This window comes from Vanrija albida (assembly GCF_041260175.1).
Source record: "Vanrija albida strain AlHP1 chromosome Unknown contig_4, whole genome shotgun sequence".
NCBI classification, from domain to species: Eukaryota; Fungi; Basidiomycota; class Tremellomycetes; order Trichosporonales; family Trichosporonaceae; genus Vanrija; species Vanrija albida.
Genome location: NW_027191423.1, coordinates 1 through 23,075, shown reverse-complemented (window position 1 = coordinate 23,075; position 23,075 = coordinate 1). Strand labels below are relative to the sequence as shown.

General features: G+C 61.9%; 14 protein-coding genes across 14 annotated transcripts; 7 read left to right on the top strand and 7 right to left on the bottom strand.

Annotated features, from left to right (window-relative positions):
- Positions 1-130: 130 nt before the first annotated feature.
- Q8F55_004720 (uncharacterized protein) lies at positions 131-1,900 on the bottom strand (the record flags this gene model as incomplete). The annotated part of the gene is made up of 8 exons (XM_069353227.1): positions 131-170; positions 214-639; positions 680-819; positions 856-1,034; positions 1,069-1,120; positions 1,160-1,402; positions 1,440-1,626; positions 1,794-1,900. 8 exons carry the CDS (start codon positions 1,898-1,900, stop codon positions 131-133), a joined length of 1,374 nt encoding a protein of 457 aa, XP_069207869.1.
- Positions 1,901-2,504: 604 nt separating this feature from the next.
- Positions 2,505-3,413, top strand: Q8F55_004719 (uncharacterized protein; the record flags this gene model as incomplete). Its single annotated transcript, XM_069353226.1, has 5 exons — positions 2,505-2,826; positions 2,871-3,047; positions 3,094-3,136; positions 3,184-3,245; positions 3,283-3,413. The coding sequence occupies 5 exons, from the start codon at positions 2,505-2,507 to the stop codon at positions 3,411-3,413; spliced, it is 735 nt and encodes a 244-aa protein (XP_069207868.1).
- A 567-nt stretch (positions 3,414-3,980) lies between these two features.
- Q8F55_004718 (uncharacterized protein) lies at positions 3,981-4,237 on the top strand (the record flags this gene model as incomplete). Its single annotated transcript, XM_069353225.1, has 2 exons — positions 3,981-4,150; positions 4,204-4,237. The coding sequence occupies 2 exons, from the start codon at positions 3,981-3,983 to the stop codon at positions 4,235-4,237; spliced, it is 204 nt and encodes a 67-aa protein (XP_069207867.1).
- Positions 4,238-5,260: 1,023 nt separating this feature from the next.
- On the top strand, positions 5,261-6,328 carry Q8F55_004717 (uncharacterized protein; the record flags this gene model as incomplete). Its single annotated transcript, XM_069353224.1, has 3 exons — positions 5,261-5,329; positions 5,372-5,660; positions 5,706-6,328. The coding sequence occupies 3 exons, from the start codon at positions 5,261-5,263 to the stop codon at positions 6,326-6,328; spliced, it is 981 nt and encodes a 326-aa protein (XP_069207866.1).
- Positions 6,329-6,796: 468 nt separating this feature from the next.
- On the bottom strand, positions 6,797-8,220 carry Q8F55_004716 (uncharacterized protein; the record flags this gene model as incomplete). Its single annotated transcript, XM_069353223.1, has 5 exons — positions 6,797-6,822; positions 6,899-7,049; positions 7,086-7,248; positions 7,281-7,697; positions 7,733-8,220. The coding sequence occupies 5 exons, from the start codon at positions 8,218-8,220 to the stop codon at positions 6,797-6,799; spliced, it is 1,245 nt and encodes a 414-aa protein (XP_069207865.1).
- A 1,026-nt stretch (positions 8,221-9,246) lies between these two features.
- On the top strand, positions 9,247-10,632 carry Q8F55_004715 (uncharacterized protein; the record flags this gene model as incomplete). Its single annotated transcript, XM_069353222.1, has 3 exons — positions 9,247-9,569; positions 9,604-10,189; positions 10,228-10,632. The coding sequence occupies 3 exons, from the start codon at positions 9,247-9,249 to the stop codon at positions 10,630-10,632; spliced, it is 1,314 nt and encodes a 437-aa protein (XP_069207864.1).
- An 846-nt stretch (positions 10,633-11,478) lies between these two features.
- Positions 11,479-12,267, top strand: Q8F55_004714 (uncharacterized protein; the record flags this gene model as incomplete). Its single annotated transcript, XM_069353221.1, has 1 exon — positions 11,479-12,267. One exon carries the CDS (start codon positions 11,479-11,481, stop codon positions 12,265-12,267), a length of 789 nt encoding a protein of 262 aa, XP_069207863.1.
- Positions 12,268-12,400: 133 nt separating this feature from the next.
- On the top strand, positions 12,401-13,027 carry Q8F55_004713 (uncharacterized protein; the record flags this gene model as incomplete). Its single annotated transcript, XM_069353220.1, has 1 exon — positions 12,401-13,027. The coding sequence occupies one exon, from the start codon at positions 12,401-12,403 to the stop codon at positions 13,025-13,027; it is 627 nt and encodes a 208-aa protein (XP_069207862.1).
- Positions 13,028-13,178: 151 nt separating this feature from the next.
- On the bottom strand, positions 13,179-14,846 carry Q8F55_004712 (uncharacterized protein; the record flags this gene model as incomplete). The annotated part of the gene is made up of 1 exon (XM_069353219.1): positions 13,179-14,846. The coding sequence occupies one exon, from the start codon at positions 14,844-14,846 to the stop codon at positions 13,179-13,181; it is 1,668 nt and encodes a 555-aa protein (XP_069207861.1).
- A 470-nt stretch (positions 14,847-15,316) lies between these two features.
- Q8F55_004711 (uncharacterized protein) lies at positions 15,317-15,622 on the bottom strand (the record flags this gene model as incomplete). The annotated part of the gene is made up of 1 exon (XM_069353218.1): positions 15,317-15,622. The coding sequence occupies one exon, from the start codon at positions 15,620-15,622 to the stop codon at positions 15,317-15,319; it is 306 nt and encodes a 101-aa protein (XP_069207860.1).
- A 788-nt stretch (positions 15,623-16,410) lies between these two features.
- Positions 16,411-17,295, bottom strand: Q8F55_004710 (uncharacterized protein; the record flags this gene model as incomplete). Its single annotated transcript, XM_069353217.1, has 1 exon — positions 16,411-17,295. The coding sequence occupies one exon, from the start codon at positions 17,293-17,295 to the stop codon at positions 16,411-16,413; it is 885 nt and encodes a 294-aa protein (XP_069207859.1).
- A 2,610-nt stretch (positions 17,296-19,905) lies between these two features.
- On the bottom strand, positions 19,906-20,426 carry Q8F55_004709 (uncharacterized protein; the record flags this gene model as incomplete). The annotated part of the gene is made up of 3 exons (XM_069353216.1): positions 19,906-20,033; positions 20,070-20,229; positions 20,286-20,426. 3 exons carry the CDS (start codon positions 20,424-20,426, stop codon positions 19,906-19,908), a joined length of 429 nt encoding a protein of 142 aa, XP_069207858.1.
- Positions 20,427-20,585: 159 nt separating this feature from the next.
- On the bottom strand, positions 20,586-20,920 carry Q8F55_004708 (uncharacterized protein; the record flags this gene model as incomplete). The annotated part of the gene is made up of 2 exons (XM_069353215.1): positions 20,586-20,606; positions 20,648-20,920. 2 exons carry the CDS (start codon positions 20,918-20,920, stop codon positions 20,586-20,588), a joined length of 294 nt encoding a protein of 97 aa, XP_069207857.1.
- A 1,278-nt stretch (positions 20,921-22,198) lies between these two features.
- Positions 22,199-23,063, top strand: Q8F55_004707 (uncharacterized protein; the record flags this gene model as incomplete). The annotated part of the gene is made up of 2 exons (XM_069353214.1): positions 22,199-22,564; positions 22,626-23,063. The coding sequence occupies 2 exons, from the start codon at positions 22,199-22,201 to the stop codon at positions 23,061-23,063; spliced, it is 804 nt and encodes a 267-aa protein (XP_069207856.1).
- Between the last annotated feature and the right edge of the window lie 12 nt (positions 23,064-23,075).

Below are 23,075 nucleotides of genomic sequence, written 5' to 3'. Positions count from 1 at the left end.
GGTCAGCCAGCACTGCGTTAGTGTCGTCTCAACCTGCCTCCAACGGGGGCCTCAGACACTCTGACTTGCCTGCGAGACATGGGCCCGGCATTGTCACGCTTACACTGCATACATTGGTTCCTGCTCCACACTAAGTGTGGTTGGTGCCGACGGCGTCGGCGTTGCCCGACCTCTGATATCTTCATGTCAGCGTCGACCGGCTACACGACTCACCCTTGGCCCATTAGGTGCGCGGCCTCGGCGTGCTTGGCAAGAACGCGCTCAATGGCGTCAAGCCCCTTCTTCAGATTATGAATCTTGGGCCCATACGACAGGCGAACAAAGTGATGGCAAGGCGACTCGAACAGGTTCCTTCGAGCCGCCGGGTCAATATCGAAGGCGATGCCTGGGACGCAGATGGCCTTTTCCTTGAGGAGCTCCTCGAAGAAGACCAGCCCATCGTCCAGTGGAGCAGGTAGACCAGAGAGGTCGAGCCAGATGTAGAAGGTCGCGTGCGGCTCGGGATGCACCCGGAGTCCCGGCATCTTGGAGATGCGCTCGAGCACATAGTCCCGCTTCGCCTTGAACTGCTTCTGCAGAGCGACCTTCTCCTGGTGGACGCGGGCGGGGTCAAGGAGTGGGATGGCAGCTACTTGGAGTCTGGTGTTGTGTTAATGTTGGCATGCGTTCGTCAACCCACGGGTGGTTTGCACCGCCGTCGAGGAACGAGCCCGAGCTGGCGACGGCCGAGATGAGCTTCTTCGGACCGACAACCCAGCACACTCTCCAACCCGGAAGGCGGAAGCCCTTTGTCAGTCCGTCGATGATGACGACCGAGTCCTGCGATTAGCGACTACAACGGTCGACGCTGCTCACTTTGTTGACATCATCGATGTATCTCGCACCGCTTAGGGACTCGCCGATGCGCGACTCGTCCTCCCAGTACTTGTAGAAGGAATAGAACTCGTCGAGGATGATGGTCGTCTGGCCATCACCGATCCGAACCAGCTTCTTGAGGTCGTCTCCTTCAATACACTGCCCAGTCGGGTTGCGAGCTGCAGTGTCAGCACTGTCGAGGACGATACCCACGGTTGGACATCACGACGACACTGAGACTGAACGTTGCAATGTCTCGTTTGAGCTGGGCACGTCAGAAAGGATCGCGCCGCACCCGACCCACCCGGTCAATGTCCAAGTGGTAGTTGTTCTCGGCGAGGAGGGGCGTGGGGATCGGGATCAAGCGTTTGAACACGGCCAGCACCTCCGAGTATGTCGTGTACTCTGGGATCTGGTAACCGCAGTACACATCGCCGATGACCGCGGCGACGCGGCTCATCCCAGCGCGACCGCCGGGAACAATACAGACATTCTCGTACGTGTACTGGCTCTCGAGGCCCTTGCGGTACGTCTCGTTGTACAGCTTCTGACAACGTCAGATCAACCCTCACCCTTGTGCTTACGGCAACAGCCTCACGGAGCCCCTTGACGCCGGCGGTCGGGGCGTACTCATGGATGAGCTCGCCTTCGGTGTCAAAGTCGAGGGCCTTGGGACGGGGTGGGGCATCGGGCAGCGGGCCAACCTCGGGCGCGCCTTGGCCCATGTTTCCCCAGTCTGGGCTGTCATACGAGAACCCATTGGCCATGGCACTGTCATCAGCGTTGCAAGGGGTCGGGATCGTACCGGTCAGTGCAGTAGATGACACCCGTTGAGCCGGGGTGGGTGATGCCGGGGACGTCGTCCGCCGCCTTCTGTGCGATCTACAGGGGTGTCAGTGAGGGCTGAAGCCGATGGACTTGCCTCATTCCCGGCATACTCTCGGAGGATCATGTGCGCCTCCGAGTTCTTCTCGACACGCATCACGTCGATGACCTTCTTTGCGACATCGACGAGGCGGGGCTTCTTGTGGGCTGGCTCGGACATGGTGTAGGGTGGCGTTGGGGTAGAGGGTGTGCGAGCTCCTTGGCCTCTTGCTTATTAGAACGGGGGTCGACGACGTGCAAAAGAGGTCGGTACTCGCCTCGACTTATGGCACGACGTCATTGTTTCGGCACTTGGTCCGGACATCATCGACGCAGCCCACCGGGTCGGACAGCCACAACCATCTCCGCGTTGACCACGGCATACTACCCCCCTGTCCGCAGACCGCAGACCAGCATCCGCCCAGCCAGTAGTGATCCTAGGGTGCAGACGCGACTGATCAATCTTGACTACAGGATAGCACTGGTCGTCACGACCGACATGAAGGGCACAATCACGTGAACAACACTGCCGGTGACGGCCTTGGCACTTGGTCGTCTCGCTGACCCAAAACGGCAGACCTGGCGACTCCACTCACCTCGCAGGTAACGTCGTGACGGCGTGTGAAACGCCAGGCCGGGGGCTGTCGACCATGTCCTGCACCTGTCAACCAGGGCCCGCCATCGACGGCGTCAGGACCGCCGTCGTCGGGACGAAACGACGGCATGCAATGATGGGCGACATGAGGACAGCAGGTCATTGAAGATCTGACTTTGCTCTACATACCATGGTATCGCCTCTAGCCGCCATCACGCTCGCCCTCGGCGTCCTCGGAGCGCTTGCCCAGAATCACACCGATGGACATGACGATACCGAGCTCGGTCACAACGACACAGATATCGGCCGCAACGACACGAGCGCTCCCAGTAACACGACCAGCAACAACACCGCACCCATTGGTGGCAAGCCGTACCCCCTCAACGCTACAGTCTACCACAACATCACAACCACCAACGGTGAGATTGTCACGATTCGCGAGCCCCACCCGTCAGCGCTGCCGTTGCGGTGGGAGGGGCGGGTTTTCGACTCACCAAACAATGCTTCATGGTGTGAGTACCCCGACCACTGCGCCTGCACTCTGCTGACATACCAGGGGTCGCTGGCAGCCAGGGTCGGTTTGCGACCTCGACGTCCAGAAAAGCAGCCCTGGAAACGTACTGGCCCGTGTTCGACGCCTTCTTCCTCCTGCAGCATGACGATGCCAGCGTTCTGCCGCAGCCGCTGAACATTTGGCTCTGGAGGCCGCAGTCGGATCCAGCAAAGTCTTGGGGTAAGGCGTGGTGGCTTGGGGGGGACTGGAGCACTGACAACTGCAGGAACTATGGAGCTCGCTGGCGGAGCATTCTATGTCGATGTCCCGTGAGTCGACGGCTGCCCGTCCGCCCGCAGCGCTGATGCCCTCCAAGGTCATACCTGAACGCGTCCGATGGATACTTCATCAGGCTTGCCAATGTCACAGACCCGTCGAGTGAGTCATAGGCGCCGACCTCGTGCTGACATGCAAGTCTCCTACTACGACATGCCCAAGTTTGAGATCAAGAAGGCGGGAACCAAGGAAAGTGGGGGCACGCTCTTGGCGCCCACTCTTGCCGCAGTGGTGTGTGCTGGCGTCGGAGCTGTCGCCGCGGGCTGGTAGGGGATGGACGGCTGCAGGCGCCACGGCTCTGGACAATGATATAGAGTGAGGAGCTTGGCAATGAGCCTGCCAAGCCGACGTTGGGCAGACGCCTGGACAATGTAGCAAGCAGCATAATGTGTATGCAGGTAACCATACCGCGCTCGCCGGTGTAGACTTTGACGAGCAGGTGTCACGGTGCCCCGCCGGATAGGGTGACTTTCCGCCGAGCTAATCCACTCCCGACAATGAACAAGCTCACGACCGTGTTGTAGTGGTTCCTCCGGGCCGTCCGCACACGGGACGGGTGCACCAGGTCATGTGACGGTCGTGAACGAGGCCATCCCACTTCCCCTGCACGCTGTTCCTCATCCCTCGACCTGCAACCGTCGGCGGCCACAGGGGACACTAGTGCAGGAATCCCCACACGTTTGGTGCAGTCCCTCAACGACCATGCCGTTGACAACCACTGTTGCTGTTTGGCCATCGACGCGTCGCGTCATGGCAAGAGTGAGACTTTGCAGTGCTTCTATTTGCTCTTCACGCAACGCCTGACTCACCACCACCTCACGCGCGCGCTTCAGCACCATGGCGGCGCTCTCAACCCCTTACAGACCAATACAGCGGGCAGTCAACACGGCACTGGCTCAAGCAGGGCAGGCGTCAACCTTCTCATGGCGGGACTGGAACTACCCCGCAATTCTCGCGACCTTGGGCATTGTCGTTGTCGTCGTTGGGCTCATCCTCCTGTGCACTCTGTGAGTGATGCCAGCCCGTGACCGGCCTGCTCCGCTGACGCCGGCAACCGCAGCGCCTGCAAGAAGAACAAGACGTTCGTTTTCTGATAAGAGTTGGGTTGCGGGCTGGGGCGAAGGCACTCGCGTCAGCACATCCGAGCGTGCTTCAGTCGGCGCCATCTTAAACAGCACAAGAACCTTGGACGCCCCAGAGCACTGGACACTGTGCTAGCACTCTTGCGCGCCCGGTTCCGGCGACCGACGCCGGTTTGGCCCAACCCGCAAACCTTTGCGGGACAGCGCGTCGGCGTACCGTGGTCATCCTGCGTCTAAACACGGCTGTTGGAGCCGTGGTGCGGGAAGGTGCCTCAACCGTACCTTCGGTAAAAGAGGCACACGATGTGCATCCCTGTGGGGGCGGTGACTGGGTGACTTGTGCTCGGCGTGAGTCTCACCCGGGCAACTCGCAGAGCAGCGGATTGGGGGGATGCAGGCGGAGAGCGGCGTCGAGAATGCATAGATGCTTCTGTGGGCGAGAACGGGATGGGGCAGACGACTACTCGTCCCACCCCTGCAGCAACGCGCCATCTCATCCCTGCGTCAAGGATCGGATCGTCGGCGTCGGCGTCGTCATTCTGTCGCCGCCGCCATGCGCCACACCTTCACGTGCAGCTTGTGATACGCGCTGGTCCCTGCCACCTTGCCACCTCCTGTGCCTTTTACCGCGCCTCAGAAGTTTGGGTACAATGGCGTCGCGGTGCTCTCGCCAGCATTGTTGCACCCCTGGAGGGACGCGCACCCGTTGTTTCCAGTTTGGCACTCGTACTCCACTGTGCTGCCCGGGACATGAGTCCTCAAGCATCATGTCGGAGCAATTCTCCCCTGTCCTGTACCGTGCGTCCTTGATTCTTCATGGCCACAAGCCCCCGACATGTCGCCTAAGGGGTCACCGTCACGGCCAAGTCACAACAAGGCGAGAGAGCGCCGATCGCTGCACCCCTTCGCGCCGTTCGCACACTTCTGGGCTGTCAAGCACTCGCCCCGGCTGATGGACGACCCGCATACATAACTGGGCCGCTTCTCATCCCAGCGGGCTGTCTCCCATCCTTTCTCCTCGTCCTCGCCGGAGCCATGGTGGTTCCACTCGTCCTCGCCGCCTTCTGGCTCCTTATCTCACCGGTCAATGCCTGGTGGCTCTCCGTGAGTTGACCCGCTCGCTCTTGGCTGCTCTAACACGTCCAGAAAAACCACCAGGGCAACTCGTTCTACGACGACTGGTGGTGGTGGGATGACAACGACCCGACCCAAGGGACTGTCGACTACCGCCCACTCTGGGAGGGCAAGCAGCTCGGCCTCACCTGGGTCACCGACAGCAACCAGTTTGGCATGAGGGTGGAGTCGTCGTACATGGTGGGCGAGGACGAGCGGGGCCGCAAGTCCATCCGAATCCAGAGCAACTCCGCGTACGGGAAGGGAAGCATGTTTGTGCTCGACCTCGAGCACATGCCACAGGGCTGCGGCACCTGGCCTGGTGAGTAGCGTCGGCCAAGCGGGGTTTGTCAACTGACCATGTCAGCATACTGGAGCAACGGTCAAGGCAAGTGGCCACAGGGTGGCGAGATCGACTTCATCGAGGGTACCAACTCGATCCGCGACGACCGCAACCGCTACACTATCCACACCGGCTTCGAGGCAGACTACTCCTGCACCATGACGTGGGCCAACAAGGACCAGTTCACCGGTCAGCCCCACGGCCCAAACTGTCAAGGCTACGCTGGGTGCAGCATCCTCTCCAAGGAGAACTCCGCCTTTGGCGCCGGTCTGAACCGTGTCGGCGGCGGTTGGCATGTCTTCCGCTGGGATGACAAGGGCATGTCGTTCTGGTGGTTCCCTCGCAACGCCGCCAACATCCCCTGGGTCCTCACCAGTGGCGCCAGCGGCATCGACGACTCGGACCTCGGCATGCCTGACGCAATCTTCCCAGACGACGAGAACTGCGACATGGCATCGAGGTTCACCCCTCAGAACATTATCTTCGACACGACACTGTGCGGCTCGTGGATCAACAACTGGAACGGAAACTGTGCCGCCGAATGGGGCAACTCGAGCTGGGGATGCCCGAACATGGTCCGCAACAACCCTTCCGAGTTCAAGCAGGCGTACTGGCTCATCAACAGTCTCAAGGTTTACTCCCAGTGAGGGGTTGTGCACGGACATTAGAAGGACATTTAGATTCATAATTGAGATGTGAAGCGCCTCGATGGCGAGTTGATTAGAGGGGGTATGATGCCAGTGCGGAGGCGACGTTGTGGCGCATCAGGTATCATCGACTACACCCATCCCCGGACGTATCTTGGATCGTCGCCTGCGACGGCAGCGCCGGGTGGGTGTTGTGCTGGTGGAGAAGTGACCAGAGGACCACGAGTTGTGCTGCCTTCGAGAGCAGCCAGCTGTCGTTGCCGCCACTCGGTGTTGTAGCTGGGCGGCGCAGCTTGGCTCAAGGCCGCGTCTTCAGCGTCCTCCTCCTGGAGAGATACCGGCAGGGCGATCTCGCTGCGAGGCAGGTGGCTGCCAGGTTGGGAGGATCGTTCTGATGCAGCAGTGTTCGCTGCTGCCGATTCAAGTTGAGGGCTGCGTTGCTTCTCCGAGATATCGACGGGCATCTGTCTATGCAGGTGAGCGCGTGTGCACGACTGGGGTCTTACCGAGACACCGTCAGACTGGCCTCGCCATACCCTGCAGTCAGCGTTGGTTGGGTGTAACACCCACCGTGGGTGAATGGCGTGAGGTGGGAGTGCTCGTCGCGCATGTCGGCGAGATCGACGGGGTCGAGGGCCACGGGCTTGGAGGATCGTCGAGTGGCCCGGCGGTACAGCACTGTGATGATGATCACGGCGACCACGGCGATGATGCCGGCGACCTGGGAGGCATCAGCACGGACAGCGGCTGTACCCACCAGCCCGCCGATGAGGGCGCCGAGGTTGGTGCTGGCATTCGAGTTGGATGCAGGAGAAGTTGTCGCCGATGTCGAGGCGTGAGAGGAGGTGACGACAGTTGAACCGGTCACGGCAGCGGAAGCGGTCGAGGAGCGGTTCAACACTGGCCAGTTGGAGTTGTCGCTGTGGTTAGCCGGCTCTCGGCTTTCACCCACATCAGTCCACTGATGTACTGAGTGTAGTACAGGCCGATGTACCCGCGGCCCGCCCGCACCGTCATCGAGTACAGGACAGTCGGGTCGAGCGACGTAGAGAACAGGGTCATGCCGTTTGGAGCAGCCCCCTGGGACCAAAACTGGATTGTCTTGCCGTATGGCGCTGGTGGATCAAAGTCGACAAACCCATCGGCGTTGGTGGCCGAACGAACACCTTGCATGAGGACAAAGGAAGTGTTGGCCGGGATGGGGATGACGACCGAGGAGGATGAGCCACCGGCTGCGGTCTGGACGGCTCCGGAGAACGGGTCGTTGAATGGAGAGACGCTCCAGTCACCGTTCCATGAGTATAGCGGGTTGAGGCGGGTAGAGTTGATGATAGGGATGGTGACGAGGAGGAGCTGGGTGATGTCGGTTCTGCTGTCAGCGCGCCAACGCCGAGGATCGCTCACTGCTGCGTCTGGATCCCGACCGTCTGCTCGACCGAGTAGATCGTGGCAGAGCCATTGTACACGCTCAGGGTTGCGTTGTAGACGTCGGCGATGGGAGAGCGTCCCAAGTTGAGTGTCCAGTTGCCGGTCGTGCACGTCGTCGTCGTCCAGAGTGGGAGGGGACCCTGGAGTCGTCTGTCGACTGCAAGCATAAGGGTTGTGGGACATTCTTCGACCGAGATGTTGATGCGAGCCCATGAAGCGTAGAGAGCGACGTTGGCGACCGCAGGAATTAACTGGACTGCAGTGCGGTTGGTCGAGTGCCAGGACGGCCCCTGGGTTGTTATTCCGTGCGGCGCGAGTTCGCTAACGACCCAGTACGAGGGCTGGGGGCCGTAGTTCCACCAGCCGTCGAGGTCGGTAAAGGATGTGTTGAACCAGAGGGTTGGTTTGAAAGCAAGTGTCGCCGGGATGAGGAGTAGCGCACAGGCCAGGTGTCGTGTCGTCATGGCGAAGACTCTGGGCGAGTGATGTTGCCAAGCTGCCGCGGTGGATGAGGACCCAATGTGCGCGCTTTGCGAATGAAGGTGAGGTGATGAGCAAGGGTGAGTTGAAAGACCAACTTCTGCACTGCACAGATACCAAGAACAACATAGGGCTCGTGGTCGACGCCATCAGAAGGTCAGTGTCTTGTTCGACGCCATCAATCGGGTCTGTGCGATGTCGGCCATGCCCGGGGTCAGCTGCACGAGCGGCAAGCGCACGCAGATTGGGATGCGAGTGAGCGGGGTGCTTTGCCGTCAGGACGGTGGGATCCTCGAAGAGTGCGGACAATGCTGGTCGGTGGATGTTGAAGCAATGCGGACAACGTCGAGTATCGGTGAACAGATGTGCAGCACAAGAATCCTCATCGCGCTACGCCGCCGGCCAGTCCGGCGGCAGCGCCGATTGAGCACGCACCTCAGCATTAACCTTTCATGCCCAGTGGCTGTGCTGGGTTGGCTATCGTGCGGGCTGCCGTGCGGACTGGTCATCTGTGTGTTGAGTTGGGTCGACGGCGTGGTGGAGGCCGCGATAGTGGAGGTAATGGTGCCTTGTGTGGTGCTCGACACGCGCCAATCCCGGCCTGGCGCACCCGGCGCCTGCACTGTCCACGGCTGAGACACGTCTAGAGCCTCCAAGTGCTATCTGTTTCATCTTGGTGCATGCGGAACCGGCTCTTGTCGTTGGCATCGTCGTGCGGCCATGTCGTCATTGGTGGTGACTGACTTTTGCCAGCTGCAAGTCCGTCCGGCGCCGGCATCGAGGCCCAGGCGAGATTGCCGATGGGCCATTCCATTGTTGATTCCATCTCATCGTTGCGTGCTCGCTCACTCTTCACTGATGTATCCACTACGGCTACTGGACTGCATCATGCGACCATCGCGACATGGTAGTCTGGATGGCGAATGCGCGTGCAAGGGGATGCACCTGGCGTTGATTTAAGGCCAGCAAGGTCGACGACAGGACATGATCCGCACCACCTCCCACCCATCATGACTCTTACCCAGCAGCCATACCACCCGGCCCAAGCCTCGCCCAACTCGACCGACCCCAAGGTATACGAGCAGCACAAGGGCAGCTTCACCGAACTCCCAACCGACGTCGCCGGCTGGATCAAGCGCGCCCAGGATGTCGGCGAGATCCTCGCCGCCGACGCAGCCAAGCGTGACCGCGAGAACAAGTCGCCCCTTGCCGAGGTCGCCCTGCTCAAGCACTCGGGTCTGCTCCGCGTCGTCGCCCCGACCAAGTACAACGGTGGCGGCCAGCCCGTGAGCGTTGGCTACCGCGTCTTCCGCGAGCTCGCCAAGTACGATGGGTAAGTGGGAGCGTTGGGCGGCGCTGACCCCGAGCTCCATTGGCGCTGTCCTTGGCTACCACACCTTCTGGACGATCAACGCCCGCACTCGTGTCCTTGGGACCGAGGAGGAGGCCGATGCGTTCGAGAAGCTCGTCTCGGAGAACAACTACCTCGTCGGCTCGGCTGTCAACCCTCGCGACAATGACCTCCAGATCACCGTCGGCGACGACGGCCTGACCTGGAACGGCTCCAAGCACTTTACGACCAACGCCGCGCTGTCCGACATTGTCATCCTGGAGGGTGCTCTCGACACCGACGCCACCAAGCACATCTTTGCCTACGCTCCGTCCAAGACCGCCGGCATCAGCTTTGGCTTTGACTGGGATAACCTTGGCCTGCGTCTCACCGAGAGCGGCAGCGCGAAGTTTGACAACGTCAAGGTGCCGTGGGCCAACACCTTTGGCTGGAAGGACGGTCAGCCTATCCCCGAAGCTACTGCGACTCCCTACGCCTCGCTACTCCTGCCCAACATCCAGCTCGTGTTTTCCAACATCTACCTCGGCCTGGCGCAGGGTGCCCTCGAGGCCGGCAAGCAGTACACCACAAAGACTACCCGCGCTTGGCCCTACGGCGGCGAGGTGAGTTGCTGGCGCCTGCGCTCCTAACCCTCCCGCAGAAGAAGGAGAAGGGAACCGACGAGTTCTACATCCTCAGCACGTACGGCAACTTTTACGCGCATGTCCGTGCGGCCGAGGCGCTCGCCGACAAGGTCAATGACGAGGCCGACAAGCTGTACGCCAAGTACAGTGCCGACCGCACCGCCCTCACCCCTCGCGCCCGTGGCGAGTTTGCCGAGGAGGTTGCCTCGCTCAAGGTTGTCACCACCGACACTGGTCTCCGCGTCACCGCCGGCATCTACGAGGTTGTCGGCGCTCGCGGCACCTCCAACAAGACTGGTCTTGACCGCTTCTGGCGCGACATCCGCACGCACTCGCTCCACGACCCTGTCGCGTACAAGAACCGCGAGCAGGGCGTGTGGTTCCTGCTTGACCAGGTGCCTGAGCCGTCCTGGTACACTTAGGTGTGCCGCCGGTAGGCTTTTCTGTTGTATACTTGATGAATGAACGCGGTTTCACGATGCCGGGGGTCGCATCGTTTCGGGTGGGCCCAGCTGCGCCGTCTTTCTCCGTCGCCATCTGTTCACACACTCCCGATGATCTGACATCCGCGCCTGCTACGGCAGTGGGGCCAGGTCGTTTGTAACTTGTGCGCGAGGCACATCAGTAGCACGGATGCTCCCGCCGCTGTGCATCGGGCTCCCCGTCCTTGGATTCTTCCACTTCCGTTCCAGGCTGCGGATGGTGAGTGGGGACGCCGCATGGCGTGCGCAGGAGTTGCACAAACCCCACAACAGCCAGGTTCCAGGAGTCATCCCAGCTCTGATAGTCACCGCAGATGGCTTGAAGCTGGGGCTGATACGGCAGGCGGGACGGCGGGAAGGAATAGGATCAGTGCCGATGGCAACCGGCCTGATGGAAGGTGGGGCGGTGACAGACTCGACGAAACAACAGCCGCTACCGACTGGGGAGACGGATGCGAACGCGCCTGTGACAGACCTCCGTGTTGCTTTCAGTGACTGGGCTGCTTCCATCACTGACTTCTTCAACACCGAACTCGTCCTCCCCGGTGTTGGTAATTAAGCAATCCATCAACCCACTGCCCGCGATAACGGCAAGATGCTCCCATGTCGTAAACTCACACTGATGCTGAAACTACAAACGGCATTTACTTTCCAGATACAGATATACATGACAGCATCGTCGTCATGCAGCGTCCTCGAGCCGCTTCCCGGTTCCAACATGCGGCCACCTCGGCGCTCCAATACATAAAGCGGGCCCGTTGAACTCGAATGCTCTCCCCAACCACAATGCTGTCCACCGTCCTCGCCCTCACAATCCTCTCCAGTCTGGCGTCCGCCGGCGACACCGGCCAGGGCTACTGGGTGACTCCCATCTGGAGCAAGAACGGCGACGCTCCGACACCCCCCGGCGGCTTTGGCTCGGCTACCCCCAACATCGCTACTCCTTATGGCCCCGTCGCCGTCTACCCCCTTGACGAGGAGACGTCCAACGCCTGGGACAGGGGCAGTTGGTTGGAAGAGCCCACGCAGGACTACATCTACAAGACTTCTGTGGCTATCGCGGCAATCGGCGCCAAGGAGGCCTGGGAGACGTGCAAGACTCTCTGTGCCGCGGTCTACGTACCTCCGCCAGGAGGGGGACCTGGCGGGGGCGGTCCCGGCGGCGGTCCAGCCGGCGGCGGTAACCCTGCGGGCGGCGACAAGGGCGGTGACAAGGGCGGCGACACCCCATCCGGGGGCGATGGTGGCGGCGGCGCGAAGCCGGAGGAGCCCAAACCTCAAACCACCGGCGACCCCACCGGCGGCAGCGGCGAGAACAAGCCGAAAGAACCGAACGTTCAAACCAGCGGCGACCCCACTGGCGGCAGCAGCGAGAACAAGCCGGAAGAGCAGAGCGCCCAAACCAGCGGCGACTCTGGCGGCGGTGACAGCGCGAACGCCAACAGCGGCAGCAACGCAAACAGTGGCAACGCCGGCGATGCCAACGGCGGCAGCACGAACAGTGAAAACAACCGTGGGGGCTACCGTGGTGGCTACCGTGGTGGAAACCGCTACGGTCGTCCGTACCGTCAGTAGTTGCGTCCTGTCACTCGCGCGTCGATACTCGCGCATCCAACATGGCTCTGTCGGACAATATGATGGTTTCCGTGTTGGTCGTAGGCTCGGTGAAACGAGATGGATAGTGTTAATCATCGCGTCGTTGCTGTTCATGGAAGAGGCGTGGCCTCAGGCACATCTCCTCCCGTCGCTCAACTTTGCGAATGTGCCGCTGCAGTTGGCGGCCAATGCCATCGGCCTGGTGTGCACTGGGCTCGCCGGGGTTCTCTATGCCAACGTCGGCGTCAAGGTGTTTTACCAGAACGTTTTGCGCGAGTACTTTGGCGCGCCGACGCTGGCCACGCGCCGCGGCTCGGTCATCTGGTCGATTACCATGGCGCTGTACTGGGCCTTGGCGTGGGTGGTTGGATCCGCCGTCCCGAATCTCAACGCGTTGGTTACGCTCATCGGCGCGGCGTGCATCCTGCAGTTTACCTACACCTTTCCGCCAATCCTCCTGCTTGGGTTCTGGGTTCAGAAGGACGCGATTGCGGGTGACCTGCCGTGGCAGCCGGGCCAGCCGGCGTGGTCCAACCGGGTTGACACATGGCGGGATCTGTCTCGGTGGAAGCGGGGCTTCAGGCCGTACTGGTACGCCAAGCTCGGCCTTGTCGTGCTGTTCATCGCCGCGCTGTCGCTTGCGGGGCTGGGGATTTACGCCGGGGTGCAGATAGCCACCGACGCGTTTGAGACCAAGTCGACGGCGTCGTTTTCATGCCGCGCGCCCGGGCAGCCGTAGGGTGTGTGTGTTCGATCTATAGTGTATGTGGATGTGGCGGGGTTGTGCCAGCGGCAGGTGCGGGTTCTTGCGCTGCCGTCAGCAGTGTCAGTACGCGGCCGCTGCCAGGAGAGTACTTATACATGGCCTATCCGTGAGCTACGACGCCTCCCTACACATCCTCAATCTCCACGTGCACCAGCAGCGACGTCTTTGTCAGGTGGCCGCCGAGATCCCACAGGCGGATGAAGCTCCACCCGGGGACCGCGTACAGGAGACGCACAGTGGCCTCGGCGATCACCGGGTTGCGCTGCAACCTCTCGTCGCTCTTGAGAAGGATGCGGAGGAACACGAGCTCGCTGCGGTGTGCGTCATACTCCCACTCGAGCGTCTCGTCCCACATGGGGTCCGCGCCGTCGCCGTCCTTGTCCTTGGCCGTCTTACGCTTGGGAGGGCCGTTGTCCAGGTCGTCGGGGTGGATCAGGACGCACGAGACGTACGGCGCGGTGGATGGCGGCGCGTCGGAAGCGCCGGCGATACGGAGGCGGAGGCTGCGGCGGCGCGTGTCTGTCGGCTCCGCAGGTATCGGCGTCCCGCGCAGGTACGCCGGCTTGAGCACGTACCCCTCGGTCCCCGCAAACATGGCGTGGTTGAGCTGCATGCTGGCGCCGAAGCGCTGCCAATTGAGAGCACAGACCTGAGCCCCGATGCCCCAGAACGGCACAGGACGGAGGTTGGACGAGCGGATGCGCGTGCCGCGGGGGTACACGCGCATGAGATGTTGAGCGTTGTGGTTGGCAATCTTGTGGGCCTCGGAGGGGAGGTGCGCGCCGAGCGCCGACTCGGAGACGTTGATGAGGTGGTGGTGCGGCGCGTTGTCCAGCTCGCTCTCAAACCACGAGTTGTTTGGCGGCTTGACGCTCTGGGCGTAGACGCCAATGGCGGCGAGCGCCGGGATGATCTTGGCGTCGGCGGCCGCTGCCTTTTTCTCCGCCGCGTACGCCTTGGCCTGGGCAGCCGCATCCGCGTCGTCGTCATCGTCGCTGTCGTCGTCGCTGTCATCCGGCTCGTCGTCAAAGTGGTACTCGACCATGACGCAGATCTTCGAACCGAGCTCGTCGAGGCGGACGTGCACGCTGTCGTCGATCTCCTCCTGGTGGCCCTTGGCTCGGACCGCCGCGTCGAGCAGCCGGTCGCCCCAGACTTCGGTCATGATGTCGACTAGGCGCTGCTGGCCGTGCGCGCCGCAGTGGTTCTCGAGCGACAGGAACACGGGTGCAGGGGGGTGGCCACTCGGGTTGCGCTCGTGCTCAGCCCGCTCGGCATCCAGCACGTCCCGGATGGTCTCACACACCGATCTGAACGAAATGTTGGACACGAGGGTGAAGCCGTGCGTGACCTTTGGCTCGTCCTTGTCGGACCCGTCCCACGCGTCGATCTCGACGCAGCGTCCTCCCGTTTTGAGCACCATTTCGTAGGCCGACGGACACGACGTGCCGTAGAGCTGGTGCGCGAGGAGGTATGTGTTGTGGCTCGACGAGATGTAGTAGTCGGTGAGGGGGTGGGACCGGTCCACGACGTCGGGCGGGACCTGAAAGTGGGGGCGGGCGAGGAGGTCGCGCAGCGCGGCTTCGGCACCGGCGTCGGCGCCCGCGACGATGCCATTGTCGGCGAGGAACACGCGCAGGCGCTGGCTCACGCGCAGGTCGGCGTCGTCCTCCCCGCCATGGCCGAGGCCGCCGCCGGCCGTCGAGGTCGGGTCGAACGCGTCGCCCTCGTCGTCGCCGCGCTCCTTGTGGCCGAACGGTGACAGCGCTGCGAGCTTGGAGGTCAGGCCCATTGTATTGGGTGGATGGGGAGTGGAGAGGGAGTGGGTCGTTTGCACAATAGACGAGTTGGTGTCGTGTCGTGTGGATGCCTCGGCTGACGTCATTGGCGCGGGGTGTTGGCGTGGCCGTCGGTGCCACGGATGTGTCACGAGCAGCACTCGACTGTGAAACTATCACGCCGAGCGCTCTACAGCATACACATCAGAGGACGTTGGCTATGAGGGTCATTGGGTGCATCCCGGCACGCCATGGGCGTGACCGCCCGACGAATGCCTCAGGTCCAAGGCTGCGGCCCCTCGAGCGAGCGACGGCGCCACGAGCTCACTCCAGATCGGCTTCGAGGCCGTCGTGTGGGCGTACCCATCTGAAATCCTGCCTCTCGCGCTCGGCCAGAAGGGCTCGGCCATCTCAACGGCGTGCAACTCAACTACATGATGATTCAGATCACGCCGATCGGGATCAAGAACATCGGGTACAAGTTCTACATCGTCGAGTCCTCGACCAGGTGGCCACTGCCATACCCCTGTCCGCTCGCGAACAGCTTGTCGACGCTCTCGAGCGACACGCCGGCCGTCTCAGGGTAGAAGAAGTAGATGGGGGGCAGGAAGCACGCGTTGATGGCGAAGACTCGGACGAAGCGTTCCGTCCGCAGCTCAAGCACGCTGGCAGCGACCGCGATGTCAAGCCCGAGGTGGCCAATGGCGATGCCAAGCACGAGGTGGCGGCGAGGGAGGTGATGTTGCCCATGTACAAGAGTCCGAGTGTCCCTCCTACGGCAGATTGGCATTGATGCTATCTGACTCGACGGCTCATGCTTCTGATCCCTCACCACAGCCCCCACTCTCTCTTGGCAATGCCACGCACGTGTACTCAGTACTCAATTTACTGCCCCACCCGAATGCAGACTAGCCTGACCGACAGTCGCCGACAGCGGCCCTCAACCCACCAGGAGAGAGCCCCAACTCGGCCACGACTACCACTCCCCCCTCTTGCCACCACCCCAGAAATGCCTGAACAACGTAGATAAGCCACAACCAGGACCCGAGTATGTATTACGACGACTGCTGCAGCGGACGCGATAACTTGGCCGTGTGCCTGGGCGATCTGCGGGGGCATCGCGTCGTCTCCCGCTGGCGTCGGGTGGCGCTTTGGCGCTTCGCCGCCGCTGCGGAGGGTTCAGCACGGGGTTTGCATGCTTGTTCGGTTCAGTTGACGAGCACGCAGCCTGGGCGATCGGGGGTTTCTGTTCCGGTGAATGCGCGTCATCAACGTGGCTGTCGATCTGTTCTCCGTCAGCTGTGGCTTTGCTTCCACTGCAGAGCGTATGTGCTGGGCGGTAACCCCCAGTTGGGCTGCACTTGACCCCATGGCATATCAGGAGGCTTCAACGTGCGACAGGGTGCTTGTTATCGTCACCCTCGCCTTCACAGCGACTGTGTGTGACTAGTAACGCAGCTCGCACTCTTCCAACATGAAGCAGCTGATGTTAACTGTAGAATAATGCATCCCAATAAAAGCGTCGTCTATCAAAGTCATTGTCCATGTCGTCGCAAACCCTACTGCTCCAGGCATCTCTCAGCAGCCGATGGACGAGATGTACTCTTGGATGAAAGCACTGTTGTAATCCCACACCGAGGCACAGCTGTTGTAGGCGGCCGTACCCGCAGTCAGCCCATTTTGGCATGTGGTGACACCGGACGCCATGATGGTCTGGAGGTTACTTGTAAAGTAGCTGCACGGGCGAGTGTAGATACCGACGCTAAAGCACGGGGTAAAGCCAGTAGCGATTGAGCAGGAAGTGCCCAGGGCGGAGGCTTGGTTGAAAACGGTCGAATATGCGTTGAAGCAGTTGTTACCGCGGGGGATTGCAGCCGAGCAAAGTTCGTCGAGGTAGCCAGCAATCGCCGGGAAGGCAACGAACGCGTAGCACGGGGCGGCGCAGTCGGCCGTTCCACAGGTCGTGACCTGGGCCAAGAGCGACAGTTCCCAGTCGCAGACGGCCTTGGCGACGTAGCACTGCGTCGTGAGGTCTTGGGTGCCACCCTGGACGGCGGGGTCGTTGAGACACGCCTGGGCCGTCTGGGTGCACAAGTTGTTGGCGTCAGTCGAGGCAGTGCCGCAGTCGACACAGTTGTTGGTCGACTGAGTGCAGCTTGCCTCGAACTGCGCCGCCAATTGGTTGCAGTTCGTAGACCAAGTGCTGCACCCAACGTCGGTGGAAGTTCCCCCCGACGCCGCCTGGACTGACTCGCACCGCGAGGTCGTGATCGCACACATGCCGTTCAGCTCTTGAGAGAACTGGGAGCAGGTGTAGATGCAGTTGTTGGGAAGGTTTGAAGGCTGGACCTGTCGCTTGGCCGGAGACTGGCCCCAGAACTTGGTCGTCCGGCTGGGGGTAACCGCCGCCGAGGCGAGGGCCGCGAGCGAAGCCGCGAGGGCGAGAGACGTGACAAGGCGCATTGGTGCGTGGTTGTCTGCCTTGCGTTAGTATACCAATGAGGTCAAGTACTCACCTATTTCCACTGAGGATAACGCATGGTTGAGGAGACAGCGACTGGTCCACCTTTTATGCTTGCGCTCAGCAGTAAACACGACCCCCAGACCTGCAGCTACATCTCCTCGCGACCACAACACTGGTTCCCCTATCGGGTCTGATTCAGCGCCACGCCAGGCCACCAAGCCAGAGTGCACTTTGTTTCGGCCGCCACGACACGTCAGTCGCCGTGCCGGTGGACCTGAGCTCGCGGCGCGAGGACCGGTGGGCCCGCGGGCCGCCACTGAAACGCAGTCGCCGAGCCGGGTTCGGCCCCGAACCACTCTTCCTAAGCCCCGAGTCCGTCGGCCTCGGGGAATACGTACCTCTGGGAGGTCCGACAAGCTGTGTTTCTCGTTGACGGCAAAATCCATGCCGTCGTCGTCAGCCTCGTGTTATGGGGAGGCGACAGCAGCGCCGCCGCAGTGTTGTCATCCCTGGCGTCACCAGGGCCTCCAAGCATGGCCCTTGGGCTTGTCTGTGCCAGTGGTTACTCCCCTTGTCATCACTCTTGTTCGAGCTCGCCCCAACGAGTTGACACTCGCAGGCCAAACCTCGGTCGAGCCTCTTTTCAAGGGCGTGTCACGGATACCGGAGGACACCTACAGTACCACCTCACCAGCTCGCGCTGCGTCTAGCTTCCTGTCGCCTCGTCCCAAGCGCTCTGCAACGGACGTGTTCCCGCATCGGCGTTTGCTGATATCGGATCCCCACAAGTTTCTGGTGACAGACGCTTGCGCTCACATTCCATCTTCCCTGGCTGGAACCCTTGGCACCCTGTCGGGCGATCGTGTGTACCTGTTCTTTCGCGTCGGTACCGTACCTGACATACACAGACGGAATGCCAAGCGATCTGGCACTGAGGTTGCATTGTAGGGCGGCAGAGGGGCGAGCAGCGCACTGCCCAGTTCACTGCGGTCGCCCCTTGATCCAAACGCAGCAGCGAGGGTCGTGACCTCCACTTGTCGCCTTGGGAGCAGGTATACTTGTTGCGTAGGTGTTGCCTTGGGTTCACGCTCTCGTCGTGGTTAGTTCAACGACGCCCCTCGGTGTCAGTCGCCGAGTGAATTGAATAACGTGGCCGGAGCCGTCGGCTGGGTGCTTTGTCCTTCAGTACGCGACAGTACGCCGGGCCATGCGCATGCCGCGCAGATCGTCGTATGACAAGCATCACCGACTCCCGCATTCCTCGCGAACAGGTCTGGCCGAGGTATGCAATAAGCCACCGCATTGCAAGTCATTGACACCAGTGAGCTCCGGTCGGCGCCCTCGGCACCGCTACCCCCCGCCTACGTCTCCCCAGTTCGATCGCATCTGGGCGCAATCTTATCCTGGTGGCTCTCCGCGCCACAGGGACGACTCCTGCCGAAGGAGCGTTGCCCGACTCAGCCTCACCTAAGGGTCTCGACGGCTTGGCGTCCGGCGCATTCCCCTGTGTTTGGGTGTTATCGACGTCGTTCGGAGACGGGGTCAAGGGTAGCAGACCAACGGGAAAAGCCTCAATAGAAGTGCAATCAGGCAGCTTGAAACGTGGGCTCGCTCAGCCATCGTGACTCGGGTGTGAGGGATTTGTTTGGTCGCATATCAGGGGCTCAACGTTGTCGGCGAGGAACCGCGCAGGGGCTGGCTCGCGCACAGGTCGGCGTCGTCCTCCCCGCCATGGCCGAGGCCGACAGCGCTACGAGCTTGGACGTGAGGCCTATTGGGGGATGCAGAGGGAGTGGGTCGTTGGGGCGTTGGACGAGTTGGTGTTGTGTGCATGGCCCAGCTGACGTCATTGGCGCGGGGTGTGGCCGAGGTGTGCGTGTAACGAGCCGCGAGGCGAAGCCACCCCAGGACTCTATACACGGAGAGGATGTGACTGTGAGCGCCATGGGCAGCCTGAGCTCACCCGGCGGGTCCCGGACGTCGTTGTCGGGCTGGGGTCATGTCTGTCGCTTGCCTCCTCGTAACAGCCGGGTGAGCAAGTCAGTGTGTCAGTGTGTCAGTGTCGAGTGCCGCGATCCACGTCTGCGGCGCACGGTCCTATTTGTCCATTGTAATAGCTGCCAATCATGTATCTGGCTGCGTGTTATGAAACAATTGTGATGGGTACGGCTCAGTACCTCTGGCGCTTCCGAGGGCGGGCAGAGGAGGAGCCCCCGCCGGTGGCGGCGCGTTGAGGCAAGGGGGAGGAGCTGAGCGTGATGGGGCGGTGAACACTGCTGCCGGGGCGAGGAGGGAGGGGAGAGGGGCTGCGGCTGAAGGGGGCCGACACGGTCGCCGCTGCCGTTGCGACGAGCGGGCTCGTCGAGCGAATCGTGGATCTCGATGAGCTCGCTTATCTGTAAAGTCAGCTCGATTATCCGAGTAGATGCGTACATCGCGAAGGATGGCCTAAAGTGTTAGCGCTGGTAGGCCGTGCGGTGGCTACTCACTTCGTCGTCCGAGATGCCGTCGAAAGGGGGGCTTGTAGACGTACCAGATGGACCAGGTTGTAGTTGAGCACCGTGCCGGGGGGGGGGGGGGGGTGGGGTGGGGTTGTACTCACGTTCGATTCACTCACCGCCCTGACCTTGTTGTTCGCCACCGAGTCCCTCGTCACCTTCCCCGCACTGCTGCTCTTGTCTGTCGCGCTCCCGGTCGAGCTCGCTCCCGCCCTGGTCTTGCCCTTGGAATCGTTGCTCTGCAGAGTTAGGATATCTGGCTCGGTACAGCTCACCTTGGAGGATCCACTGTCCGTCTTCTTCCTCGGCGCTTCCATCTTGCACCTCCTCGGCGTCGTCGTCGTCGTCCTCAGGCTCGCTGTCCTCCTCATCGCCGTCTTCCTCGTCGGCGGCGGCGCGCTTGCGGCGAGCCTTGGGAGGCTCCTTGCCGCGCCACTGATAGGTCAGCCATGCAGTAAAAACCCACGTTCGACGGCATAGCCACCCGCCACCATGCCCTGGGCGAGCTTGCGGCTCGTTGCCCGGACCGAGGCCAGCGCTCGGTTGAGCTTCTGGTCCTCGGCCTTCATGGCCGTTCGGAAAAGTGCCGCCTGATACGGCATGACGGCCTGAGCCTTGGCCAGGAGCTCCATGGACGATCTCTCTGGAGATCTCGTCGGCGTATCGCCCGGCGTAGGTTGCCCAGGCGACCGAGTGGGCCCTCTGGGCCGCCTGCGCTTTGTCCTCCATGGCCTCCATGAGGACAGACTCGGGGCTGTCGCGCGGCATGTCCTTGAGGAGGGTGCGTGGGGTCACCCCCCCTCGTTGACGAGCTGGGTCGGTCAGCGCACTGTAAAGTAAACGAAATACTCACCGCCGAGCTGCAGCCGCTCTTCTTGGCCGCGCCGTCCTTGGCCAGCGCGGCGTCGAACCTGGCCAGCGCTGCGGTGTCCTTGTTGTCGGTGCCCTGTTGAGACACCGACTTGTAGGTCCTTGACTTGTCGTCGAGGAGCTCGCAGGCGTAGTGGCCTTTCGTGCACGCCTTGCAGGCCTTGCCCCGCGCCTCGGCCTTGACGATGCACTCGAGCTTGTGCTTCTTGCACCGCCTGCACGGCTGCGCCGGGGTGACGGTGTAGTCGCTGGGCATGCCGTGGGGGAGCGAAGGCACGGAGGAAGGCAGGCGGTGGAGCGGCGAGGGGTGGCCACCGAGCAAGCAAATGAGGCTGACGGCGAGGGGCTACGGACGAGCTGGCGCGTACCACGAGTGGTACAGAAGAGCTAGAACGGGTAAATACGAAGCTGCGGTGCGTAGAAGCAAAGACGAGGTGAGTGGACAACTGCACAGGACGGGCGACGGCATGCCGCTGCGGTGCAAGAACGCCTTCGTGCGGGCGTTCGGTGCCTTACCGTCTTCTGAGGCTGCGCCGTCGGTCACAATGGCAACCAAGGCTATACGGTGGCCTACCATATTCTTGGACTGGGTGTCGGCGCGGTCCCCGCGGCGTTGAGCTTAAGCCCCCCGAGGGAGTGCATGACCTCGGCGTTGTAGATGGTCGCTGAGGCGTGGCGGGTGATGTGGGGCTTGGAGGTGCCGGCGCCGGTGGTCATCGTGGTCTCGAGGACTCGAGTGCTGACGGCGAGTCGCCGAGTAGTTTCCCGAGAATGAAAGAGGAAGGGTTCGACCTATGGCGGGCAAATCCCCAAGATGGTGTGGGGCGTGAATGGGACCATGAAGGTCAGACTGACGCTGCCACCTTGTTTTCTCGTGTGGGGCTGTGGCACCGCAACCGACGGCACCCTCACGCGCCATGTGTCGTCTAAGAGGAGAAGAGCTCTCTGTGGTAGAAGAAGGCTCGACTCGCTAGACGCCACATCACCCCTTGGGCACTTAGCAATGCCCCCGACCCCCATCCGCCCCCCTCGGCGACTATAAGTAGCTCTCGCCCCGTAACTCGATTCTCTTTTCTCTCCATCTCTCATCTTTGATAACCCACGCCTTCCCTCTCCCCATCACTCAATTCTTTCCATTTGTTCATCAAGTCATGAGTTCCGGCATTGCGACGTGGATGCCTCAGAGAAGTACTTGAAGCGAACGACGCGCATCACACCGACATCCCCCCTACAGAAGACGCCGGCGAGGACGCCGATGATGAGGACGATCTCGCGGAACCGGATGACGAGGCCGAGAACCATGCGGTGTCCTTGACGCCGACATTTCGTCCTCTCAAAGTCACCACCTACTCTCGTCGCCGTGCCCAGCGCCACGTCGTCGGAGAGCGAGGACGGGGGTGCCCCTCTGCATGTCGGCTCAGCTCGGCGAGCCGGCAGCGACACCGAGGCCGTCGTGCTCCCGCATGGTAGCACCCCCACCACCAACCGCCAGCGACGCCACAGCCTGGGAGCGGCCGGATTGGTGGCCGGCGCCATGCCCCACGGCAACGCTGCGGCATTCATCTTCGCCTCGTCGCAGGTCGCCAAGTCACAGGCGTCCGACGACGAACTCTCCGGGCCCGACCTCGACTCGTGCCCGGAGGATTACGAGGAGCGGCTGCTCGAGGGGTTTTACCCCAAGCGGCCGCTCACCGGCCCAACCGAGGGCATTGGCAACATTGTCGTTACGGAGGGGCTCGTGGGGTCGGCACCACTCTGGTGCCAGTACACCAAGTACGATGGCCCGTCAACCATGCGGGTTGACCCCCACCTGCGCCTCGAGCCCCGCCATGCCCAGCTTTTCTGGCTGTGGTACATGATGCGGTGGCACTTCGAGCGGCGCGGGAAGGAGGCGAAGGTGGTCCGGCAAGATGCTCTCGCCTGCCAACGTTGTGGCTCTCATCCTCCGGCGATCCCCACAGCTCGACCTCATGCAGCGACTGGCCGGCCACCAGAAGCTGTACGCTGAGCATCTGGTCGACCTGAGTGTCGCCAAGCACCGGGCCGGTCGCGACGGCTACGTGTTCGGCGCCCTCCGCACCCTCGCCAAGCCTGGCTCCGCTCCCTTCGCCCAGATCGCGGCGATGTACACGGGCACAGCGGGCCTGTCGTTGCGGGGGCACGAGGAGCCACCCAGGGGCTATCGTTTGAAGGCACGTTTGCGAGAGCACGAGTCCAACGCGACGCCCCAATCCGCACGGCTCGCTGCTCTCTGCGGCGAAGACCCGACATACTCTCGGTTCTCGCTGCAAGTCTTCCGGATCAGCAACTCGACCTTCAAGAAGGTCGCCGCCCGCGTCATCCCCGACCTCTTCGACCCCGATGAAGCCAACCCGCGCTGGGTTGGCTCTGTGACCTAGGGTTAGGGGGTT